The sequence below is a fragment of the Trichosurus vulpecula genome, chromosome 2, assembly GCF_011100635.1.
Source record: "Trichosurus vulpecula isolate mTriVul1 chromosome 2, mTriVul1.pri, whole genome shotgun sequence".
Classification (NCBI taxonomy): Eukaryota; Metazoa; Chordata; class Mammalia; order Diprotodontia; family Phalangeridae; genus Trichosurus; species Trichosurus vulpecula.
Window position 1 is genome coordinate 293,169,451 of NC_050574.1, and position 23,009 is coordinate 293,192,459.

General features: G+C 36.2%; 1 protein-coding gene across 1 annotated transcript in view; it reads left to right on the forward strand.

Moving 5' to 3' along the window:
- Nucleotides 1–23,009, forward strand: part of LOC118837041 (nck-associated protein 5-like) — a 477,703-nt gene that overhangs the window by 393,228 nt on the left and 61,466 nt on the right. Inside the window, exon 4 of the mRNA XM_036744067.1 lies at nucleotides 5,657–5,720. Within this exon, the coding sequence (XP_036599962.1) occupies nucleotides 5,657–5,720 (64 nt within the window). The remainder of the gene's footprint in view (nucleotides 1–5,656; nucleotides 5,721–23,009) is intronic.

The following is a 23,009-nucleotide window of genomic DNA, read 5'->3' on the forward strand; positions in this document are numbered from 1 at the left end:
GGGAAGGAAGAGTAGTCAGGGAAGGTGCCATCAAGGAAGTGGCATCTAAGTTGGTATATAAAGAATGAGCAGAAATTCATTGGGTGAAGAGAGGGAGGGAGAGTTTTCCAGGTGTAGAGGACAAAGAGTTGGGAAAGCATAGCACCATTTTCAGGAAGCTTGACAGTGTGCTTTGCCCGGAGTAGAAAGGGGATAGAGTCCAGTAATAGCAGCTGAAGATGGAAAGGTAGGCTGGTGGAAGATTATAGAGCAAATATTCTTAACCTTTTTTTATGTCATGGTCCCCTTTAGAAGTCTTCTAAAACCTAAGGATGCCTTCACAAAAACCAAAATTATTTACATACATAAAACATATAACATTTCAAAGGTAACCAATTATATTAAGTTTATCAAAATATAATTTTAAATCATTGTAAACCATTCACAGATCCCACATTAAGAATTCTCATTTTAGAAGATTTTGAATGCCAATTAAACAAATAATAATCCGTGATTATTTTGTTTTTACATCAAGTTGTTTAGTTATCATTTGTCTCTTTCTTACAAAATAATGGAGAAATATATAGATTGGCCATAAAATATATGGCAGAGATTAGTAGTTTCAAGTTGCTTAGATTACATAGAAATGAGAATTCACTATGTTCAGTTTACTTAAAGTGAGGCACACATTCACACATAAGCCAACTTTTTACATAGGAATTGTTCATCTCCTGTATTTTGAGGTAATCAGATTTAAAATGTGTAGAAACAATTCTTCACAAACGGAGATTGATAGTAGAAAACCTTATTTGTCACACTTAAACAGAGTGACATTTCTGTTCTTCCATCGGGGGCATCTTAACTGAGGGTAACCATCTGCCTGGCGCAAGACTTGAGTACACAGTAGTTTCATTCAGAGGTTGGGTGGATGAGCTGGCAGGGCTCATTTAAAGTGGTAACATAAAATTGATTTGTCTCCAGACAGGCCTGGCTTTCGACACTCATGCAACAGATGGCTACGTAGTGCCCTTAACTTTGAGGTCTCCACACATCAAGAACTGAGTATATTCCAATTCAAAAGCTGTTTTCTCCTTGGAGAAAGTTTTTTTTTTTTCCCTCCCATGCACAAATCTTTCTGATACTGGCATTTGGAGGATTTTATATGTTGCCAACATCCTTGGCTTACACACACCACAAGGAAACATGGACAAAAAATATCGTCTTTGATTTTAGGCAAGTGACTGGTGCTTGAAAATTCCTGAATCACAAGAAGAAAGGTTTTTATATTTAAGTAATGCTTAAATGGGGATTTCTCCATCTTGAAGGATTTGATAAACCTTTGTATAACTCCATTTAGGTGTAAAATTGAATGGGGATAGGAACCCTATTTAAAGGGTCTTCTGTGGGGAGAAAAGAGAGATTTTCATATTTTTATTGACAAAAGGTTGATCTTGTCATGATCACTTTTGTTCTACCATGTGAAAGTTTTTATTCCTTTTCTACTACTATAAAGAAAAACAAAAAACTCTTGTACCTGTCCCTCCTGAAACAACCTTAAGCCTTGTAATTAAAAGTCACTCCCCCACATTGTAATATACCATTCCAGCTTCTACTAAAACATCTTAACAAAGCTAAGTGGCAATTGACACTTTCCAGCATGTGAAATAAGGTCTTAAAAAAGGATTAGACATTTTTGTGTCATTTACCTTTGGTAGCATAAGAGTCAAGTGTCTTACTTTTTCACATAACAGTGCTGAAGAATTTTGGATGTGCATGAAAAAGTTTAGTTAGTAATCCAGTCTTATACATAGCTCTTAAAAATAGAAGAATCTTAGAAGGACCAGTGGAGCCAAATGTAAGGAAATGATTAGACTCAAATACAAAGGTGTCATTTAAAAAAAAAAGGAACACTTGGTTTCGCTGATGGAGGGAACATAAAGATGGCAAAACCTACAAACCTGAAAATATGACAGCAGGCGCCATTTTCTACTCAGCAACTTCAATCCATTCTTCCATGTTAAACCAAAAGTGCCAGAATATCAGTATAGAAGAAAAGATTCCTTAAAACACCACCGACACATAATACAGAAAGAGACATACAGAGAGGCAGACGTGCGCAGACATTGAGTGAGATAAACACAGAGACACTGAGAGAAACAGAGACAGAGAGACGGAGAGACAGGGAAAGAGTTCCAGGAAAAGCATTTGGAGAAAACAGAATGTTGGACATAGGCAAGATTCAATTAATATTCCTGTTTCCTTAGAAATTATAGTTTAAATCCATTTGGCAAAATGTTTATTTTTTCAATAAATTTCTGCTTGAGACTACTAGTTTGTGCTCATTAACTTCAAAACCTATGTAAGAATGGTATAGTTCCTAAACAACTGAACAGTGTGTCTATGGTGTGTGTGTGTGTGTTAACTTTGGGAGACAAGGGTATCTTTTCCAGGAATGCATGCCTTCCTAGGGCATTCGGTGTTCGCACACTACATAATTATAGTTTTGGACTTTTCTGTCTCTGTTCATATTATGTCAACAGTAATGATATCAGTATAGCACATTCCATTGATTTTCTGTGTTTGGCCTTACAATACTTCTGTGAAATAGTAACTGTGGGGATTATCGTGTTCATTTTATGAATGAAGAAGGTAAGGTTCAAAGATATTAAAAAACACATAATTGCATAGCTAAGTGGCTGAGATGGGATTTGAACTCAGCTCTTCCTGATTCAAGGAATTGTAATTTTACATTGTAATTTTACAGTTCCTACTTGTGTTTTACCTGTCTGATATTTCACAAAATCAATGATTCATTAATGTTGTCACTTTAATGAATAACAACTTTAAAGGGATTGGCATCTTCCCAAACTCTAAAATTTAAAAAGGTATAGTTGGGATGGGAGGGTAAGAACCAGTAATTTTTATATTTTATTAACTAATTTTCTCACTAAAAACTTCAGAACAATTGAAATTATTCTAAAAAAATGTCTTGGGGCAGCTAGGTGGCACAGTGAGTAGAGCACCGGCCCTGGAATCAGGAGGACCTGAGTTCAAATTTGGCCTCAGACACTTGACGCACTTACTAGCTGTGTGACCTTGGGCAAGACACTTAATGCCAATTGCCCTGCCTTCCCCCCTGCAAAAAATGTCTTTTCCCCTGGCCTATATTAGCAGATGACTGATATCAACTCAATGTGAAAATAGCTAGTACAAGAATTGGCCATCATTTGGGCTAGCTCCTATAAAAGCTGAATAGTGTCTTCTAATTAACCTTTAAAACACTAAATATATATGTATATATAAACACATATACTTTATATATATGTGTGTACACACACACACAAACACACACACACATAATTTTAGCAAGGTCTTTTACCCTAGACATTTCTAATTTAAGTTAAAGAGTTATGTACAACTCATTTCGAGTCTATCACTAGACTATCCTTTTTTTATTTGACTATAGTTTAATTGATATTGTGGCCAAAGGAAAAAAAATATAGTTCTTCCCTCAGTTTCTAGGTTTTAAAATATATGTCCCTTATCATATTTTTACATGGGTCAAATTCAGGCCTTGCCCTTCAGACCTTGTTCTAAAACAAGACAAAACAAAACAAAAATAACTCTTAGAAGAGGGGATAGAGGTTATCTCCTAGTAGGCCCAGAAACTCTGCCTCATGGTAACTATCTTATGACTTCTTCTGGTTTACTTAATTAACACAAGTAATCTAACTGTGCCTCCACATTACTGGGCATGCTGGTACTCACTTTAGCTGATACCTTCCTGATAAGATGTCAGCAATACTCAAACTGATTAAAATTAAAGAGTTCAATCAACTAGCATTTAAGGAGTACTAAATGCCACTGCTCCTAAGTGTGCTCTTCTTAGGACCAATTTTCTCTTTCTCAAGGCTCCTGATCCTTGTTCCCTGAACCTGCAGAGATCAATCACAGTAAAGATGGGGAGGTTAGAATAACCCTCTGCAGAGAATTTGGACATTTTCCTGGTCCATGGAATACTTTGAGAGTGTATGTATGTATACATGTGTATGTGTATATGTAAATTGGTATATTCATATATACACACATATGTCTGTGCATATATATAATGTGTATATGTATATATATGCACATATATACATACAAATATAATGTAATATAAATATATATTTTTAAAAATTGATTTGTGTGTATTGATGTTTGTGTATGACTTGGCCAGGCACAATGAAGCAGGTACATAGAGAAAAAGAGTCACAGAATCAGATTTCATGGCATAATCCATCTTTGTAACTTTTTAGGCTATTTCTCCTGGGGATTAAAAATAAGTTTCACTTTTGTAATGATAAATGCAAATGGGGATACTGTTTCAAGTGACTTAGTCCATAAACTAGATGAAATTAGATTGGTGTGTATCCAGACAGTAGGCCTGAAGCTCCCTATGCTTGATTTTAGGACTGAAATATAGAATATATGACAATAGCCCTAGACAAAGTTGACATCTTTAAGGTACAGAGGTTTAGTAAATTTTCTGGGATCTAATAGCTAATAAATACTTGAGGTAGGACTTGGACCCAGGTCTTTCTGACCCCAAGTCCAGTGCTCTATCTACTATGAAATACTGCCTCTTTTCTTCTCCCTCTCTAATGAATAATTCTAGATGAGTATGGCATGTGGGGATCTCTTCCTGAATAATCTCAGTTATAAATAAATAATTTAACAATTCTAGAACAACCAGAATAGCACTGACAAATCTATAGCTTCTCTGTAGTATTCAGTATTATCTTCAACATGGTATTAATATAAATAACACGAATAAAATTATTTTCACTTCATTTTAGAACCGAGCCAACTAAGACCCAGAGAGGCAACATATTGTAATTTGCTTAAAGGCATACATAAAATTAGCTATTGAGAAGGCCAGTATTAGACCTGGAATAGTCAATGGCTAATTCCTAGTCCAAGGCTCTTTCCTCCAAGGCTACTTTTTACTAAATATTGTTGGAGTGTTGATTATAATTGATATATTCTGAAAATACAGGTGGACATCAGTTTATGCACTGAATGGGTTCCTAAAATGTCAAATGCAAAAACAATTGTTATAACTTGAGTACTTTAAATAAACTCAAGGATTTCAATCATATGATGTAAACTGTTGTATTACAAATATGCTATTTTGCAAATACACATTTTCATATTTCATGCATGCTGGAATGTAACACATCACATTTTTATGAATGGAACAGAATGTGCATTCTTTTATTTGTTGATGGAATAGAAGTAGGGGAATAACTGGAGAAATCTAAGTGTTTTAAAAAAAGATATCAGCAAGGTTTGCTGAACAAAGGAAAATTGAAACATGACAAAGAAAAACAATTTATGAATGATATGCCAACATTAATATAAAGCAAGAATCACATGGGATATATTTAATACTACTTTGTAACCTTCTGATCAGGAAGGGGAGGTGATTTTACATTTCATGATCGTCAAATGGAAACAATAGTTCTATATAGCCCCTCAAAAGTTTTGTAAAACAAACATGATCAGGGAGGAGAGCTTTGCCAAGGAGGGAGTAACCCTGGAGATCTCAGACAAATGTAACAGTGCCATGTAAATGTTTCATTTTGTCTCCCCTGAAGAAAATGAGCAACTATTCATGGTCTTTTCTTCCTCCCAGGGAGAAGTTGGCTGTGGCTCGCCTGCAGCGGGAAGTTGCCCGAAGTAGAAGGGAAGGAACAATGGTGAGCCTTAACTGTTCTCTTTCCAAATTCTGATTTGATGCTTCCCATTCAAGGGTTTGTGGCTCAGAAAGCATTTTGTCTAATTACGGAGAGCTCAGGAAATGATTTGTCTTGCGTCAAACTTAATGATGTTTTGGTAAATGATGTGTTTATAATGTAGCTTCGACAATTCTGCTGTTTGCCAAAAAAGTCAACCACTTTGGAAAGGTTCTCTCCCCCTCCCCTCAATTGTAGGGTCATTCTGCCTCATTTTGTGATGGTTTGTTGGATCCCCAGTCCACAAACTCTAGGAACACCATGGTCACAAATGAGCAATATCCAACTTCCAAATTAGGATATGTAACAATTATTCCTGTTTTCCAAGCTCAGAGAAGAGGGCTGGGTGGGTATGTATGCAAAGAGAGAGTAAGGTGCTTGATAATGTTATAATCCTGCATGCTTCCTCACTTTCCATTATTTCATTGGTTTCCCTTTCCTTTGCCTCTTGTACCATTTAGAAAACTGATGTTTCTTTGTTTTGAATTGCTCTAAAATCGATGAGATTGTTTTGGTTCACAGAATCTTCACTTTATATCATGTCTTTTGCCAAAGTAGCTGTTTGTACACTAATAACATTAAAGATGTTTCTCCTGGGACCTACAAAATGTTCTTTTGTGGATTAACTGCTACTGCTACCCGGAGACAACAGACCCTGGGGCCTTTTTTTTTCTTCCATATATGACAAAACTAGGGTCTATGAAAGTTTCTAGGGGTGAAATTCCTTTTTCAAAGTGATATTTTCAGATCTTTAATGTCATAATCATGTGATTTCATGAATGCTAATTAGAAATCCACTGTTTAAAAGGCAGAAATTTTGTGAGATAAACTTGCCTGACTGCTAGTAAGCAAAGGGCTAAAACAAAAGGCCAAATACAGAGGAATGATTGTTCCAAATTTTGGAGATATAGTAACTCATGAAGAATGTTTACAAATGTAAATATGACCTAACATATACACTCAGATGTCTACAGGTTGGATGACAAGCTGTTAGTAATGACATTCTTTAATCTAATTTTCTTTAATTAGATGTTTTCTATAAGACAAATGGAGTTGTGAATATAAAACAAAAACAAAACACAGCCAAACTTCACTAATATCTTGGAAAAATTAGTTTTAAAAGAGTGGGGCAGAAATTAAGCTAGTCAATTGATTAATCAAATACATTGCATGGGGAATTTTCAGATTGGACTTTATATTTCAATGTAGTAAGAAATACATTAAATCAGGCTATTATCATAATATTTAAATATCATTATTCACTCAAATAAGTCACTTATCTCTACTGGATTTCAGATTCCTCATCTTTAAAATGAAGGGGTTACATTACATAACCTCTAAGATCCCATCTGCCTCTACCATTGTATGGCTCTGAAACTCTCTTTTATTGAATTAAGGTTTTATAGTCACTTACACTCACAGTTATCTGTGATGTGCAGCTTGTTCTGTCAATATCTAAATACAGCCAGAGAAGAGCATTCAGTGCAGCTAACCTATTCATTGTGTTCATTAGAGATTCAGAGTCTTAGAACAAACCTTAAAAGAGTCTGGCTCTGGCTTCTAGAGGGACTGAACCTAAATGGTCTGAGAGGCAGTGTCTATCCATTCTTTAAAAAAAAAAAGAAAAAAAAACAGGCATAGAGGGAAAAAAAAACACTTTCATTATTTTAATTGAAAAAGCTCCTTTCTCCCACTTGAAAAGAAAAATCTCACAAGAAATTAACCGGTTTATAATAAGTGAGTTTTTTTATTCTTTTTCTAATATCTGTGCATTGTACAGGGTGTCCCTAAAGTCTGGACACATAGGAAATTTCATTAACATCTCATTAACCCTTTCACCGAAGACTCTGTGTTGTTCAGCAACTTCTTTTTCTGAGGAAGGAAAGGTGTACTCAATGAAAATCACAGATGCAACATGCTTGGTTGCACGTGTAAAGAGTGAATGTGCTGAAATTGGTGGTAATGTGGAGTTGAGTTCATTGCATTGAGTTCACATGAATTACATGAATCTTGCAAAGTGCATCAAGCTTTGCATCACAAATGATGGAAACATATTGAAGATGTTATTTGTTAATATTCCAATTAAATAAAATGTTGTTGAAAATTTCATTCATTTCATTTATTGAAAATATGCATTTTTGCCTCTATGTCCAGACTTTAAGAACACCCTGTATTTGGCTTGTTCCTCCCACCCTCACCATGATTGAATATTTATTTCTCTTGTTTTTATCTTTGCTTTGTTTTAAAAATATTTTAAGGCGAGTTCTTTATACTTTATACGTCTTTATGCCTTGTATGTCTTAATTGGTATCAGTTATTATTAATAAGCCATTTGAATTTTTGGTTTTCACCTCCAAGAAACTTTTTTGTTCTATATAACTAAAAACATTTGTGGAAACATTTAAAGCCTACCTTTTAAAAACATGTAACTTCAACCCAGTATTGAGTATTGTAGGGCAATAGCTACTAATATGGGAATGACTTGTTTTACATTATCAACGTTATTGGAAATGAAGCTAGTAAGTATCCAGGATGGCCACTGTTTACCCTCCAGCATAGTACTAAAAAACCCAGTACAACCACTTCCAGTTGTGATGTCCCACAAATACCTTAGCTTGCTATTTCTGGTAATTATGGTTAACTTAAAGATTGTACCAGCTGTACTCATTGCCCTGGAAGCTTGGAGCCATTCATACATATACATATAAACTATTTTTTAAAGAACAATGGAGTCCACAGTAATGTCATGGTGCTTTCTAAACATTATGAAATTTATTTTCAATAGAAACATTGTCATTAATACAACTTATTATGGGTCAAAGTAGGTTTTTGTGGACTGTACTAGGAACATTCAACATTTTAAAAACATTTTTATAGGATGCTACATTCTCAATTTCAAAAATTCTTAGAAAACTATTTCAAATAAAAATGAATGGTAAAGTGTCATCATAATGGGTTTCATAACCCAAATGCATACCTAACAGTGATTGTCCTAGACTAGATTCTGGTCAGTGATGCCTTGGTGATTATTGGCAGAGAATATATGACTATATAGTGTACCTGAGATGAGGCTAGTAAATAGCCACCAGGTTGCTAAGTAGTATCAGCACAGGAAGATGACAGGTGGTAAGAAGGAACAATGAGTATTAAAGTCCATAAGTCTAAGTAATAGAGACAACCTAAGAGATATGTCTATCCTTGAAGGTGAGATGGAAATTTGTTAGTCCCAGGGCCCTAAGTTCAGGTGGAGTGGAAGTGGATGATGGTAGATCCACTGGTAATGGCAAGTGAGTAGAATGTTTTCAGCCTCAGTGAAGGCAAGAGTTTTTCCTTTACTTTTTTGTTCCAGAAGCCAAATCTAATCCTGAAAGGGCTCTGAGGTTTTCCATATGAGGGAGAACAAACTTCTAAATCCATCCATGATTTAGATCCCAGTAATCCTGCCTCTCCCTTTCCCCCATGGTGACTCAGCTGAAGCCACCTACTTGATTTGATTTATCAAGACCAGAATCCTGTTGATGCCAGGCTTCTTAACTTCATTTTCATGGTATCCTCTTCCGTTCTCACTATTCTTATCACTTTTAAGTAACAGTATAGAGAAGAGGCAAAAGCGTGACAGAGTCCAGGTCCAGAGGCATAGAGAGCAAACGTTCTTCTTGGTATTTTAGAAAACTCCCCAGATGTAGACCAATTGACTTGAAGGCTGTCAGAGTCCTTTGGGGAGATAAGCAAGAACACCTGTCAGAGGCTGAGTCCTCTTGAAGGTGATGGAATTATCTGAACAACAGCCTGGTAGGATAGAAAGGCAACCATTCCCTGGCTAGCAGGCAAGTTCATGCTCCGTATGTATCTCTCTCTCTGTCTCTCTCTCTCTCTCTCTCTCTCTCTCTCTCTCTCTCTCTCTCTCTCTCTCTCTCTCTCTCTCTCTCTCTGTCTCTCTCTCTCTCTCTCTCTCTCTCTCTCTCTCTCTCTCTCTCTCTCTCTCTCTCTCTCACTCTCCCTCTCTCCCTCCCTCTCTGTCACTAACACATACCCCTCCCCCATCCAAGTGTAGATCAGGGTTTGTCCCCAGGGGGAGGGAGAGAAGTGCACAATTCCCACAGAGTCCCAGTCAGGTGTTTGCTGTTCTTACTTCACTCCAGGTGTGGCTGTGTGGACATCATGATCATTGTGCACCAGGGGGGAGGTGGAAAATCAGTGGGGCTTAAGACCCTGGGTTGCAGAGAGCCAAGTGGGGGTGGGGGATCTACAACACTAGGGAGGTATATATGGCAGTGGATAGTGAAGGGCTGAGTAAGAGTTGATAGCTCCATATAGGCAGCTATGAAAAACTTGTATTTATCTTTAGATCAAATGAGATATTTCATTATCAAATGACATAAATATTTGTGAAGTGCTTTATAAATGCTGGCTATTCTTATTGTTGTTGTTATGATCAATAGTACTGCTGCTGCTGCTACTCCTCCTACTGTCATGGTTGTTGTTACCTTAATCTGTGTAAAAGGGGAAAAAGCGTTTTGGTTTTTGTTGTTTGCAACATTTTTTATACTTTCAGAGTTATGATATGATCAGTTGGATAACATTATCTTAATTTGTTCTGTTTAAATCCAATTCCTTTGGACGTGTCCAATAAAAATAGAGAATTGCTTGCTAACTACCCAATTGCTAAAGATCACTTCTTATATATGAAGATTATTTATGATTACATCTTTCCCCTTTCTTCCTCTGAATGTAGAGAAGTAGCATAGAAGAAATAGTAGGAAGAGTCTCTATTGTAGAGCTACATTTTCAAATAAAGGAGTATTTTCTTTTCAATAAATCAAACATTCAGAGAATCAGGGCAGTATGATGTATAGCAAGTGCATTAAGTTACGAGAGTTACATTTTATAACAACTTTGATCTTAAAGATCTCTGTGACTTTATGCAAGTCACTTAACATCGCTGGGCCTCGATTTTCTAACATGTAGAATAGGGGTAATAATGTTAGTTTTACTTTCTTCATAAAACTGTATGAGATTCTAGTGAGAATAAAGTAATCGATCAGAAAATGTTTTAGAAATTATGAGACAATTATACAAATGTAAGGTTTTATTAACTTGAAAAAGAGGGAGAAAATGCAAATGGTGAAAACATTTAAATTAGAATCCAAAAGTGAAAGTCAGGAGAAGCTTTGAGAGAATTGTGGCGTAATATTGGCTATTAGAAGGAGTAGAGAAAGAAATGGAAAGAATAGAGAGAAAATGTCTAATTTCTTTTTATTCCACTGAAAATGTACAGGACTCTGGCAAGAGGTTTCATGTTGTGAAGTGAATGAGAAAAAAAGTAAAGTGTTCTTTGGAATGCAAGAAGTTTAAGTTGGGTTTCTATAGATTTCCTTCTAATAAATGGAGGGAAAATTAAGATTTGCAAATATGAAACTTATATGATGATCTATAAAAGCTAATCATGCCTTCTATGTTAAATTGAGTACAGCTGAATATGTTGATAAATGGTTGATTATTGGGAAATATATGTTTTCTGTGATGATATAAAGGAGAGGATTATATATCTATTTGGCAGGGATCTCAATAAAGCATTTGTACTATTAAGTTCTATAGCATTCAGTGGCTCTCATGGTGTGATACTGATATAATGTTAAAATAGTAATATTTGCTTGTTGGGTTCAGGCATTTCAGCATATTCAGTCCTTCTATATAAAGTAGCAATCCTGAATGATCATGGGATTTTAGAATTAGAGCTGGAAAGGACCTTAGGGATTTATGAGATCCAGTTCAGCCCATTTCATCTTATAGATGAGTGAATAGAGGACCGGAGATGATGTGACTAGAAAAACCCAACTTTGAAGGCAGGTTTCTGACTCCAGATTCAGTACTTATTCCACAATGCTTCATATGCAGTGGTTGGAGCATTGGATCTGGAGTCAGGAAGACCTGATTTAAAAGCCATTCTTTGCTATTTACTATATGTGTGATGCTGGGAAGTCACTTAGCCCCTGTTTGTTCCAGTTTCCTGATCTGTAAAATGGAGGTAATAAGAGCGTTAATTCTCAAGGTTCATGTGAGAATCAAATGAGATAAATATTTGTAAAGCCCTTTATAAATGCTAGCTGTTCTTATCGTTGTCGTTAAGACCAATAGTACTGCCACCACCTCTGCGGCTGTTCCTATTACTGTGGTGGTTGTAACCTTAATCTGGCATAAAAGGGAAAAAAGGGTTTGTTTTTGTTTTTCCTTCTCACATTGATGTGGTAGAGGCAGATTAGATAGAGAATTGGCCTCGGATTGAGGAATAAATGCACTTGAGTCCTGTCTCTGACACATATTATCTATGTGACCCACCAGGTCACTTAACATCTCAGTGCCCTAGGCAAGCCTGTAACAGTATAAGCTGCTCAGCATTGATAGAGAGAGTTTCCTTTGTGGGATTTCTCTACACCAATGAATTCAAAGGTCTAGTCCAAAGAAAAATAGATATATTGATGAAAGGGGCAGAGATAGTGACTGAACCTTTGATTTCAGTGGTTTATTAAAGAGATTGGTGTAGTCAGCGCCATGGACCAAGAGAAAATATAGGACTTATAAGTGTTATTTTTCCTCAAATAGTATTTAGGTATGTTTCTATGCTACTGTTTCTTGGTATTAAAACAAAGAAACAAACAAAAAGATCTTTCTAACAATAAAGGGTGCACTTCTACTTTGGACCAATTTAATACCCCACTAATAGAATCCCTCATAGAAACAATCAAAGTGCTTAGGTTACCTTACAGAAAACAAAAATTAAAAAAGAAAACTGACCATTTAAATTAAAGCAGGAATTTAGGGAAACAAAATGTATCTTTAAAAATATATACTTTTCATTTAAAGGTACCATGGATTTGCAAATGGTCATCTTTATTTTGGGTCCTATGACAATGTTGCTAATAATGAATCGTAGTATAATGGATAGAGAACTGACCTCATTGTCAGTAAGACTTTTGTTGAGGTCTTGCTTCTGACCAGCACTAGCTGGGTGACAGTGAGTGAGTCATTTAACCTCTTTGTCCTTCAGGCACCTTTAAAGGATCAGAATTTGAGGAATAATGAGGAAAGGGATTTGACACGTATTGTAGAACTAGGCTAGTTCTCAAGGTATATAGATTCTTTAGGAAGTCATTTTAATATGCTCATCTCAGGAGGTGAGGGCCAAAACGAAAAAGGTGATTGTATAATTAGAGAGAAGGGGTAGGTATAGAAGATATGGAATCAGAATCTTGGCAACTAATTGTATGTGGGGGGGTGAGTGAATTGATAGTCAAAGTGGACTGTTTAGTTTCAAACCCGGGTAACTGAAAGGATGGTGGTGCTACGTACAAGGGTGATAAAGTTGGGAAGAAGAGTAAATTTAGGGGAAATGATTAATTCAAATATGAATATCATAAGTTCAAGCTACTGGTGGGATGTGCAGGTGAAGATGTTCTTCAAGTAGCAGAAGTGTGGAAATGGGTTTCATGGTATAAGATGAGAGTTTGACTTGGGAATCATCTCTGTATGTGGATGACAATTGAAGTAATGGCGAAGAGTTAGAGAGAGAGAGAGCGTGAGAGAGAGAGTTCAGTTCCATACTTTCTTTCCTCCAGTGTCTTGGAACATTTCACACACACACACTCACACACACACACACACAAAAAGAATTCGGTCAGACTAAGGCTTGAACAGATATGAATGTAGTAAGGAAATGAACCTGCCATTTGTACTTATGAAGTCAATCTCGTTACTTTACAGAGTCACACATATCAGGAACAAGTAGCATTCTGATTTTATATGAATATTTTCCATCAAAATTTTTAACCTTCGTAACCAGATTCAATTTTCATTTGATTATGTGATTAGTTGAATGAATACTTCCTAGGATCTAAAGCTCAAAAGGAATTTAAAGATCCTCTAGCCTGAGTCTCTCATTTTATAGATGAGGTTACTGAAGTTTAAAGAAATTAGTTAAATGTCTTGCACAAGGTCACACAGTAAGTGGTCAAGCCAAGATTCTAACCCAAGTCTTTTAACTTCCATTCTAGATCACTTTCCACTAGACCACTCTGATACATGGGTAATTTAAGGATCTATGACATGGTTGATATGAATTCTTCTTCCACTGAAGCATATCACAACCCCTCTAAGACTTGGTAGACACTCTTTAAGAGTTGCTTTTAAAGGAGAAATCCATCACCCATTGTCCAACTTTCCGGTAATGAGCCTTTCTAAACTTAGTAGGACTGGTTCCAGAGTGACAGATGCACACTTCATTACTGGACTTCTTTATGTGAAATCCTTCCAGCTTAGTAGTATACTGTGTTCCCCAGTATAGTTGGCATTCAAGAACTCAGATGCATGTCCACATTCCTTGGTAAAGCAAGAAAGTAGGGCTTTATTGGAGGTCGGCGAAATTAGAATTTAAAATAATGTAATTGTGTGAAGAGGCCTTTATACTAAAGAAGTTCTTTTCTTGAATTTTCTAAAAGATGTCATTTTCAATAAAATTAATTCATGATGATCCAAATTAAGGAAAGTTTGAGAATGCCTAGCTAAATGAATCTAAATGCAACACAAGCTAAATGCTCCCTTTGCCAAGAGTTATGGTTTCCTCTTCCTTTGTCTCCATTCCACCTCCCAACTCTGGTCACTTAACAGTAACAAAGTGAAAGAAAAATGAACAGAATTGAGTATCCTCTAGTCTTCCCTCTGAAAAAGGTACAAATGAGCAGGTAGATCGCTATAAGCTGAGGCCCAGGGATGGGGAATCTGCAGCCTTGAGGCCATATGTGGCCCTCTAGGTCCTCAAGTTTGGCCCTCACAGAACAAATATCCCTAATAAAAAAATTGTTCTATAAAGCTTGGACTCAGTCAAAAAGCTGCTTCCAAGACCTTAGAAGGCCACATATGGCATTGAGGCCTCAGGTTCCCCACCCCTGAAAGCATTTGGAAAGACAACCACATGGATAACCCATGCCCCAGAAATTGGTAAGTGCTCACATGCTTCACAGTCAATTGTTTTGAAGTTTGCCATTCAGCTATTTAAGGTATGTTTCTAATATAATAGAAAAAAACACTCAACAGGGGGAGTTAAAATCTAGATTCTAGGCTACTCACTAGCTATGCTACATGACCTTGGAGAAGTCAGTATACTTTAGTCTGTGGGTCTCAGCTACTTCATCTGTAAAATAAAACTAAATTAAGCGACCTCTAAGAATTATTGCAGAAGGAGTGGTATAGCATATTACATAGAGGACTGACCTTAGAACTAGAAAAATCTTGTATTAAATTCTTGCTTTTACACATATTTCATATTGATGCCCTGGGCAACTCTCTAAAGTGATGAGATGTAGAAGAGTAGTAGAAATCCATAGGTTGAATGAGTTTCTACACTGAAAATTCCCCAAACAAATAATATCACAGGTCTGGATTACCTAAATAAATAAATAAAGAGTTGGAAGAGAAGGACTCATTCAAACTTTGAAAATGAAGATGTGGATGAACATCCCAATTTGACATTAACCATTCCATGTTTACATTCTGTAAGCATAAGAAAAACTATCAAGCTCTGAATTGAAATAATAGAATAGAAAAGAGCTAAGCCTTGTGTTATTCTCTAATTTAAGAAGAAAATCTATCATTTAGATGGTTTAGTGATTGATGGAACAAACCCTAAGAGTGGTAATAAATACATTCTTGTTACTCTGGAAGGAGATCTCTAATAGAGGATCCAAATGTTCTGTCCTTCATGCTGTGGTGTTCAATATTTATTCCATGACTTGGATGAATGCATATATGATGAAATACTTATCAAATTTTCTAATACCCATAGCTGGGAGGGATAGCTATAACATAGGATAACAGAGTTGGAACCTAAAAAACGTTTTCAACAAGCTAGAGTGATAGAGGTAAAACTAATAAAATTAATAATTTTCAATAGGTATTAAAGGAAAATCTTATTCTTGAGTCAAAAAAATGCAAACTGTTCAAGCACAAGATAAGAGAGGTATATCTACATACAGAGGTATCAAATGCAAATAACAATAAGGCCGCTACTCTGTACATAAGAATCTCTGTGGGCTACATGTTGACTCAGTTTTAAAATAGAATAATCTCCATATTTTATTGTACTTTATTTTGTTAAATATTTACCAATTACATTTTAATGTGGTTCAGATTGTAGTTGGGAGTGTTGTAGGCTACATAATTGAAACTCTGTATTAGACTGTGATTTAGATGGAAAAGACCCAGGGATGTTAATGAGCCCCTCAGATTAACTCAAACTGTTGTAGAAGCTTGGCCATCATTTCGGATGGACGTTTAGTCACGTTCAGAGCAATATCATGCTTATGCTTCCAAAGTTGTAATAATTGTAGCTAGAGATTTTTGCTTAGCCCCAAAGGTTTATACTCTGGATACCTTTTAAGATGGCCTAGAGAGGTTTGGGGAGGAATCTGAAAGGAATACTCCTAATTCATTCCATATTGATCTATTAACATGTAATGTCTCCCTTTCCCTTCTTCCAGACTAAGAAGGAAGCCCAGAGGCTCACTGGACTCTTCCAGTTCTGGAGAATCTGTCATCCACATCTGGGTATTTTGATGGCCACTATTTAATGAGTCATTTGAAAATGTGCTTCTTTTCAGTGGTGTTCAGAGTAGCCCTTGAGAGAACCAACACAGCCTATTTTGTGATCTCTCCTCTTTGGTTCTTATGATACTTTGGGGCTTAGGGGTTTTTAAATTCCTTTTTTCAACTAACAAGCTTTTGTTTTCTCTTTCTCCCAATCCCCATCTAATTGGACAACAAAAATACTTTCACAACAAATATGCATTGTCAAGCAAAGTAAATTCCTTATTGCCCAGTTCTGAAATGTTTCTTATTCTGCATGGATTCTATCATATGTTTGTCAGAAAGTGGGTAGTATATTTCATGTTTAATTCTCTAGAATTATGGTTTGTCATTTCATTGGTTAGTCAGTCTTTTAAAGTTGTGTCTCTCAAAAAAGTTACTGAATAAATTGTTCTCCTGGTTCTGCTCTCTTTACTATGTATCAGTTCATACAGGTCTATTTTTTGAAACCATCCATGTCCTCAAGTTTTTTATTTGTGGGGAGGGCAGGAAAGAGGGGCGGCAATGATATTCTTTTATATTCATATACTATAATTTGTTTAGCCATTTTCCAATAGATAGACTCCTCCATAGTTTCAAGTTTTTTTCTTGCTTGCTACTACAAAAAGGCTGCTATAAATATTTTTACACATATCAACATTTTCCTCTTTCTTTGATATCTTTGGACAATAGGCTTATTTGTGTGTTACATGATATGTAAGATTTGGTGAGTTTTTACATAGAGTTCCATATTACCTTGCAGAATGGCTTATACCAATTCACAGCCCCACCAGGAGTCCGTTAATGTGAATGTTTTCCTGTAGTCCTACTAACAGTTGTCATTTTTTTTTTTGGTAACTTTTGTCAGTTTGATAGGAATGAGGTAGAACCTTGTAGTTAACTTTAATTTGCATTTCTGTAATTATCAATGATATGCAACATTTTCATACAGTTCCTGATAGCTTGCATTTCATCCTTTAAAAACTGCTTATTTATATCCTTTGACTATTTATCTATTAGGCAATAGCTCCAGTTCTTAAAAATTCAAATCAGTTCCTCATGCATCTTGCATTTAAGACCTAAAGAAATTTGCATTAAAGCTTTTCCCCAGTTACCTGCTTTCTTTCTAATTTCAGCTACATTGGCATGATAAAAATTGGTCATTTTTTCTTCATTTATTTGGTCATGAACTCTTCCCCGTAGATTCAAAAGATAATTTCTTACTTACTCCTCTAATTTAATGTGACATTTTATATCTAATTCATGGAGCCATTTGGAGCTTTTCTTGGTTTATGGTGTGAATATGCTAATCCATAACTAATTTCTCCCAGGCTGCTTTGTAATATTCCCAGTAGTTTGGGGCCTGTGTTCTCAGAGGTCTCTGTTAATAAACACCAGTCTAAATAGAGCCTTTGACAAGAACCAATGTGGTGGTAGAACATTAGGCTTCTAATGGTTGGATCTGTAAGTGTTTGAAGCAGTCACTATATATACTATATTTTGAAGAATTATTTGTATGTTACTGGGCTACTGTTGCTATGTGTTGCTATTGAATGGATAGCTCAAGGTCATATCTGTAGTCTAAGTATCTTGGATATGGCTTTCAGGGAGACTTTCCTGATCAAGATGGACTACTATTGGATATAGTGTCATTTAATCTTCTCTCTCCCTTCCTTATTCCATCCTCTGTCCAAAGTCACCTAGGCCTCAATATTTCTTCCCCCTCAAAGAGTTCTGTACAACTTAGGAAAACATTTCAAATCACCCTAATTGCCAGGTTCAGATATTTCCTTTCTGGAAAGAATTTGAGGGATCAAGGGATGGAATTTTAGGAAGGTGCATTTGCTTTTAACGATACAATGGAGGTGAAATTATCTATAACAAGGGTGATAAGGAATCTTCTGAAAAAAAGAGGACCTTTTAGCCTACTTGGATGGAATTTTTAGTTTTGAGTGAAAGTGAAGGGGAATATTCATCAAACCTCAATTAAAGAAAAGGGTAGCTCATCAACAGAGCCTTCTCAAGGGGTCAAAAATTGGTGCCATCCTTCTGATGAGTTTTTCAGGGAGACGAGGTGTTGGCTGATGGGCCAATACACTGAATGTATTGCAGTATGAGATGAGTCCTAATATTCACATAGTAAATTTAAATAATTGTATGCAAGTGGCCTATGATATTTTAGGTATTTTAATTTCTATGTTGGAATCCAATGGTAGCATTAGAAATACCATTATCTGTTTGGTGGATCCTGATGTTCCCGGTGCTTATCCTGGTTCTCATTACTCTTTCATGCCTAGAAAGACTGTATGAACTGCTTTTGATATTATCCTCGCTCTATTTTAAGATGTTTTATTTTTTAAATGTATTATTTGTATGATGCTCTTCCTGCAGCTGCTGGGTTTAGTGGTAGAATGTGCCAGATATAATGCAATCTTTTACCTTTTGAATTAAAAAAATTGATTTGACTTTATTATTCTCCATGATTAACCACTTTACTTTAAAGATATTTTTAAGATGGGTTGGTTTAAGCATTACCCTAAGCAATCAGGATATGCATAATGAGAGATTGATGGTCTCGTTGTACTCTGCTCTAGTCAGATAATATTTACAATAATCACATTTAGTTCTAGTCAACAGTATATAGGAGGAAGCCTGGCAAATCATGGTGTATTCAGAATAGGTTGACTAGGATAATAATAGAACTGGAAACCATGGCATATAAAGATCTGCAGCAGAAACTGAGATATTTTAGCCTGTGTAAAAGAAAACTTAGGGAAAGGGCAACTGATAGCACTGTCAGCTTTCTTCAAAGATTTGAAGGGCTGAAGTGGGATTAGATAGTATTTGAACTGGAATGGTTAGAACTAGTGCCAGTGGAGAAAGAATTACTGCTTAAAATAAGGAAAACTTCCTAATGAGTTGAGCTGTTTGGAAATGTGGAGCTGAATTATTTAAATGAATGACCAGTTGTTAGAAGCATTATGGATGTAGTTTGTGCTTTAAGTAAGAGTCATATGAATTGTTTTCTGAGGTCCCTTTCAGTGCCAAGTTTCTTTTATTCTAATTATATTCCTAATTATACAGTTCCATAGAGTACAAAGCATATAAGAAATGCTTATTGACATGTTGATATACAGTAAAGCCATACATGATAACTTTTAAGAGGAGCATAATATGCTTGAAGATTCAGGGGGAGGGGAGAACATTCACTTTTGCAGTATTTAGAGAAATCTTCTTGTAGCTGTTAGGCCTTCAAGTAAGAAAAGGACATTCATGGACTCAAATGGTGGGAATGGAGAGTACATCATTCTAAGCAGAGGAATTATTATGTATCTTACTAAAGCAGCTGTTTGAAAACCTCTTCATAGTCAGCTGAGTTACTCCCCATTTCTGACTCCATGTAGCTTTTTACTACTTTTGTCTGGAGATCTTGCTGGGATTGAGTACCTTTTAAGCTGGGTTGCAACAGAGCTGTCCCTATCCAGTTCTCCATGATGGAATACTTCTTTTATAGGTTCCAGCTTACTTTAACATCTCCTCGATGGAAACTATCTGTCAGGGAATATGGTAGAATCCTTCTATTTATTCGTATATATTCATTGGTGGTCAAAAATAACAGGCTTGGAAATCTAGCTTTACCATTACATGTGTAATCTTGGACAGGTTATATCCTCTCTCTGGACCTTAGTTTCTTCATCTATAAAATGAAAGTGTTGGATTCTCTCCAACATCCCTTACATCTCTCAATGTTTTGATCCTAAAGTGTGCACTCCAAACCTCAGGTGTATCTTTTTGACTACCCCTTCTTGCTCTCCACAATCAGTCACTACATTGTGAGAGGAACAAGGAACAGCAGACACTATAGCATCTACTATGTGCCAGGCACTATAATAGTTGCTTTACAAATATTATCTCTTGATTTTCACAACAACTCTGAGAGGTAGATGCTGTGATCATCCCATTTTATAGTTGAAGAAACTAAATCAGAGAGAGTTAAAGTGACTTGCTCGGGCTCACACAGCTGGTATCTGAGGCCAGATATACACTCGGGTCTTCTTGGTTTTAGGTCCAGTGTTCCATCCACTGTACCTCTAGTGCCTTGTCACATTGTAATGAACCCTGCATAATATTCCTCACATCCATTCATTTTTTTTTGTATATTCCTGCTGCCACAATATGAATAAATGCCCCTATTTTAACCACATAATTGATTTCATTGATGTATGGATCTCTCTAATAGAAATTTCCTTTCCAAATGTGGATTGGCATCTTTATGACTTATAGTCTTTGAGAGTTAGAGGTGGGTGTTCCAAAAGAGGAGAAGGACTGAGAGGTTACATACCTTGCCCAGGGTCATATTCCAGTGTGTGTCAGTCATTATACCACATGGCTTCTTCCCTCATCACTTCATACATAGGCCAAAAAAAGGCCAGAGTTGCCTTTGCCATCTCCATGGAAGGGCCATCTCCAGTCATCTTGGTCTCTGTCTTGCCATTGGACCCAGATGAGTGTGGAGGAGAGTGAGGCTGGTGACTTTGCACACCCTGTCCCACTTAAATTTAATTCACTTGCATATAATCTTCCTGATGTCATTGTTCCTCTTTGAGAGCAAAGGACAAACAATATACATAGGCAACCTGGTGGCACAGTGATTAGAATATTGGATTTGGAGTCTGGAAGACCTGAGTTCAAATCCTGCTTCAGGTACTTCCTAGTTGTGTGATCCCAAATTAATTACTTAATCTTTCTCAGCCTCAGTTCCCATGGTGTTAAAATAGAGATTATAGCATATACTTCCCAGAGTAAGGATGAATATCCTTAAATAAATAAATGATATAAATATATAAACACAAATGATATGAATATATAAATGAAATAATATATGCAAAATGCTTAACAAACCTTAAAAGGCTGTATTATTATTATTATTATCCTTGATTTACTGATTTTACTTGATTTACCTGCTCTGTTCCCTTGCCTCTAGATTCTCCTTGGTCTGAGGTATCTATTTTGTTGCTCGTAAGTTTATCTTTCTAAAACTCTGTTCATGTTGTGTCCCTTTCCTGTTGGAAAAAATGTTAAGTGCTCTCCAATGTATGAAGCTTCCTTATCGTTGCATTTGAGTTTCTAGAAAATTAGCCCCTGCCTAACTTTTCAGTCTTCTCCCCTACTACTCTGCTACAACAGCTTTCTGTTCTAGCTAGACCTTAGCTACTCAAAGACCTGGTAATCTCTGAGGACCATGGGAGGGTGAGGAATGTGTAGTTCGAATGTGTTAAAAACATTTAATTAATACCTGCTTTGTACCAGCTATGTAGGTGCTAGGGATACTAAGACAAAAATGAAATTGTCATTACCCCCAAGGAGCTCCATTTCTAAAAGAAGTAATACCCATGTAAATATATTGTTGTAATTCAATCCTTTCAGTTGTGTTTGACTCTTCATGACCCCATTTGGAGTTTTCTTGGCAAAGATACTAGAGTGGTTTGCCATGTCCTTCTCCAGCTCACTTTATGGTGAGGAAACAGGCTTGTAAACAGAGTTAAATGACTTGCCCTGGGTCACATGGTTAATAAGTATGTGAGGCTGTATTTGAACACAGGTCTTCCTGACCTCAAGCCTGACATTCTATCCACTGTACAACCTAAATAAATATAGATTATGTTAAAAAAAAGTCAATCAGTCAATATTTATTAAGTGCCTACTATGTGCCAGATACTGTGCTGGTTCTGGCACAAAATAAATTCACATTAATTTGGAGGAAGAATTCTATCAACTACAGGAAATCAGGAAAATTCTCATACATAAGGTAGCATTTTTTCAGAGCTTCAAATAGAGGTGGGGAGCTTAAAAGGTGGGAGAGCAGTCCAGGCCTGGCAAATAGCCTTTGCTAAGACTTAAAGATAAGAATTGGAATGTAATGAATGAAGAATAGCAAGTAGGCTGGTTTGGTTGGAACACAGTGGGTGGGAAGAACAGTAACATACAAGAGACCTGGAAAGGTAGACAGGTTTCAAATGTAAAGAGCTGTAAATGACAAATAGAAACAATTATATTTTATCCTAGAAGTAACAGGGACTTTTTTGAACAAGCAAACATTGTGCTCAGGGCCATTTGAGTGGAGAGAAAGGGATGGAAGTTAGATGTATGGAGGAAGAATCTGTCTTGTCAACTGAATCAATCTGACTTGACATCTGATTGTGTGTGTGTGTGTGTGTGTGTGTGTGTGTGTGTGTGTGTTGGACAAATGAAGACTTCAAAATGACTAGGGTGTTACAAATCCAGTGGACTAGAAGGATAGTGGCACCCTCAATATCTGCAACATAAAAGTGGAACTCAGGAAGAGAAATGGCTGTGAGTGAATTAGCTATATATTAAGCAACTTCTATGCATATTATAAGTACTGAGACTTCAAAAGTATTTTGTTATCAGAAGGATATATAGGCTTAAAACACCTCTAATGAACTATTTCTTAAACAGGTATTTAATATGAAAATTGGAACTTCAAAGTCAGGTTGCCTTTAACAGAGACACTTTAAATATATATAAACTTCTTGTTCTGTTTCTACCTCAGTTACTTTTCCCTTTCCTTTTCTGCCCTTTCCCCCATTATACTGATTTATTTTTCTTTAGATT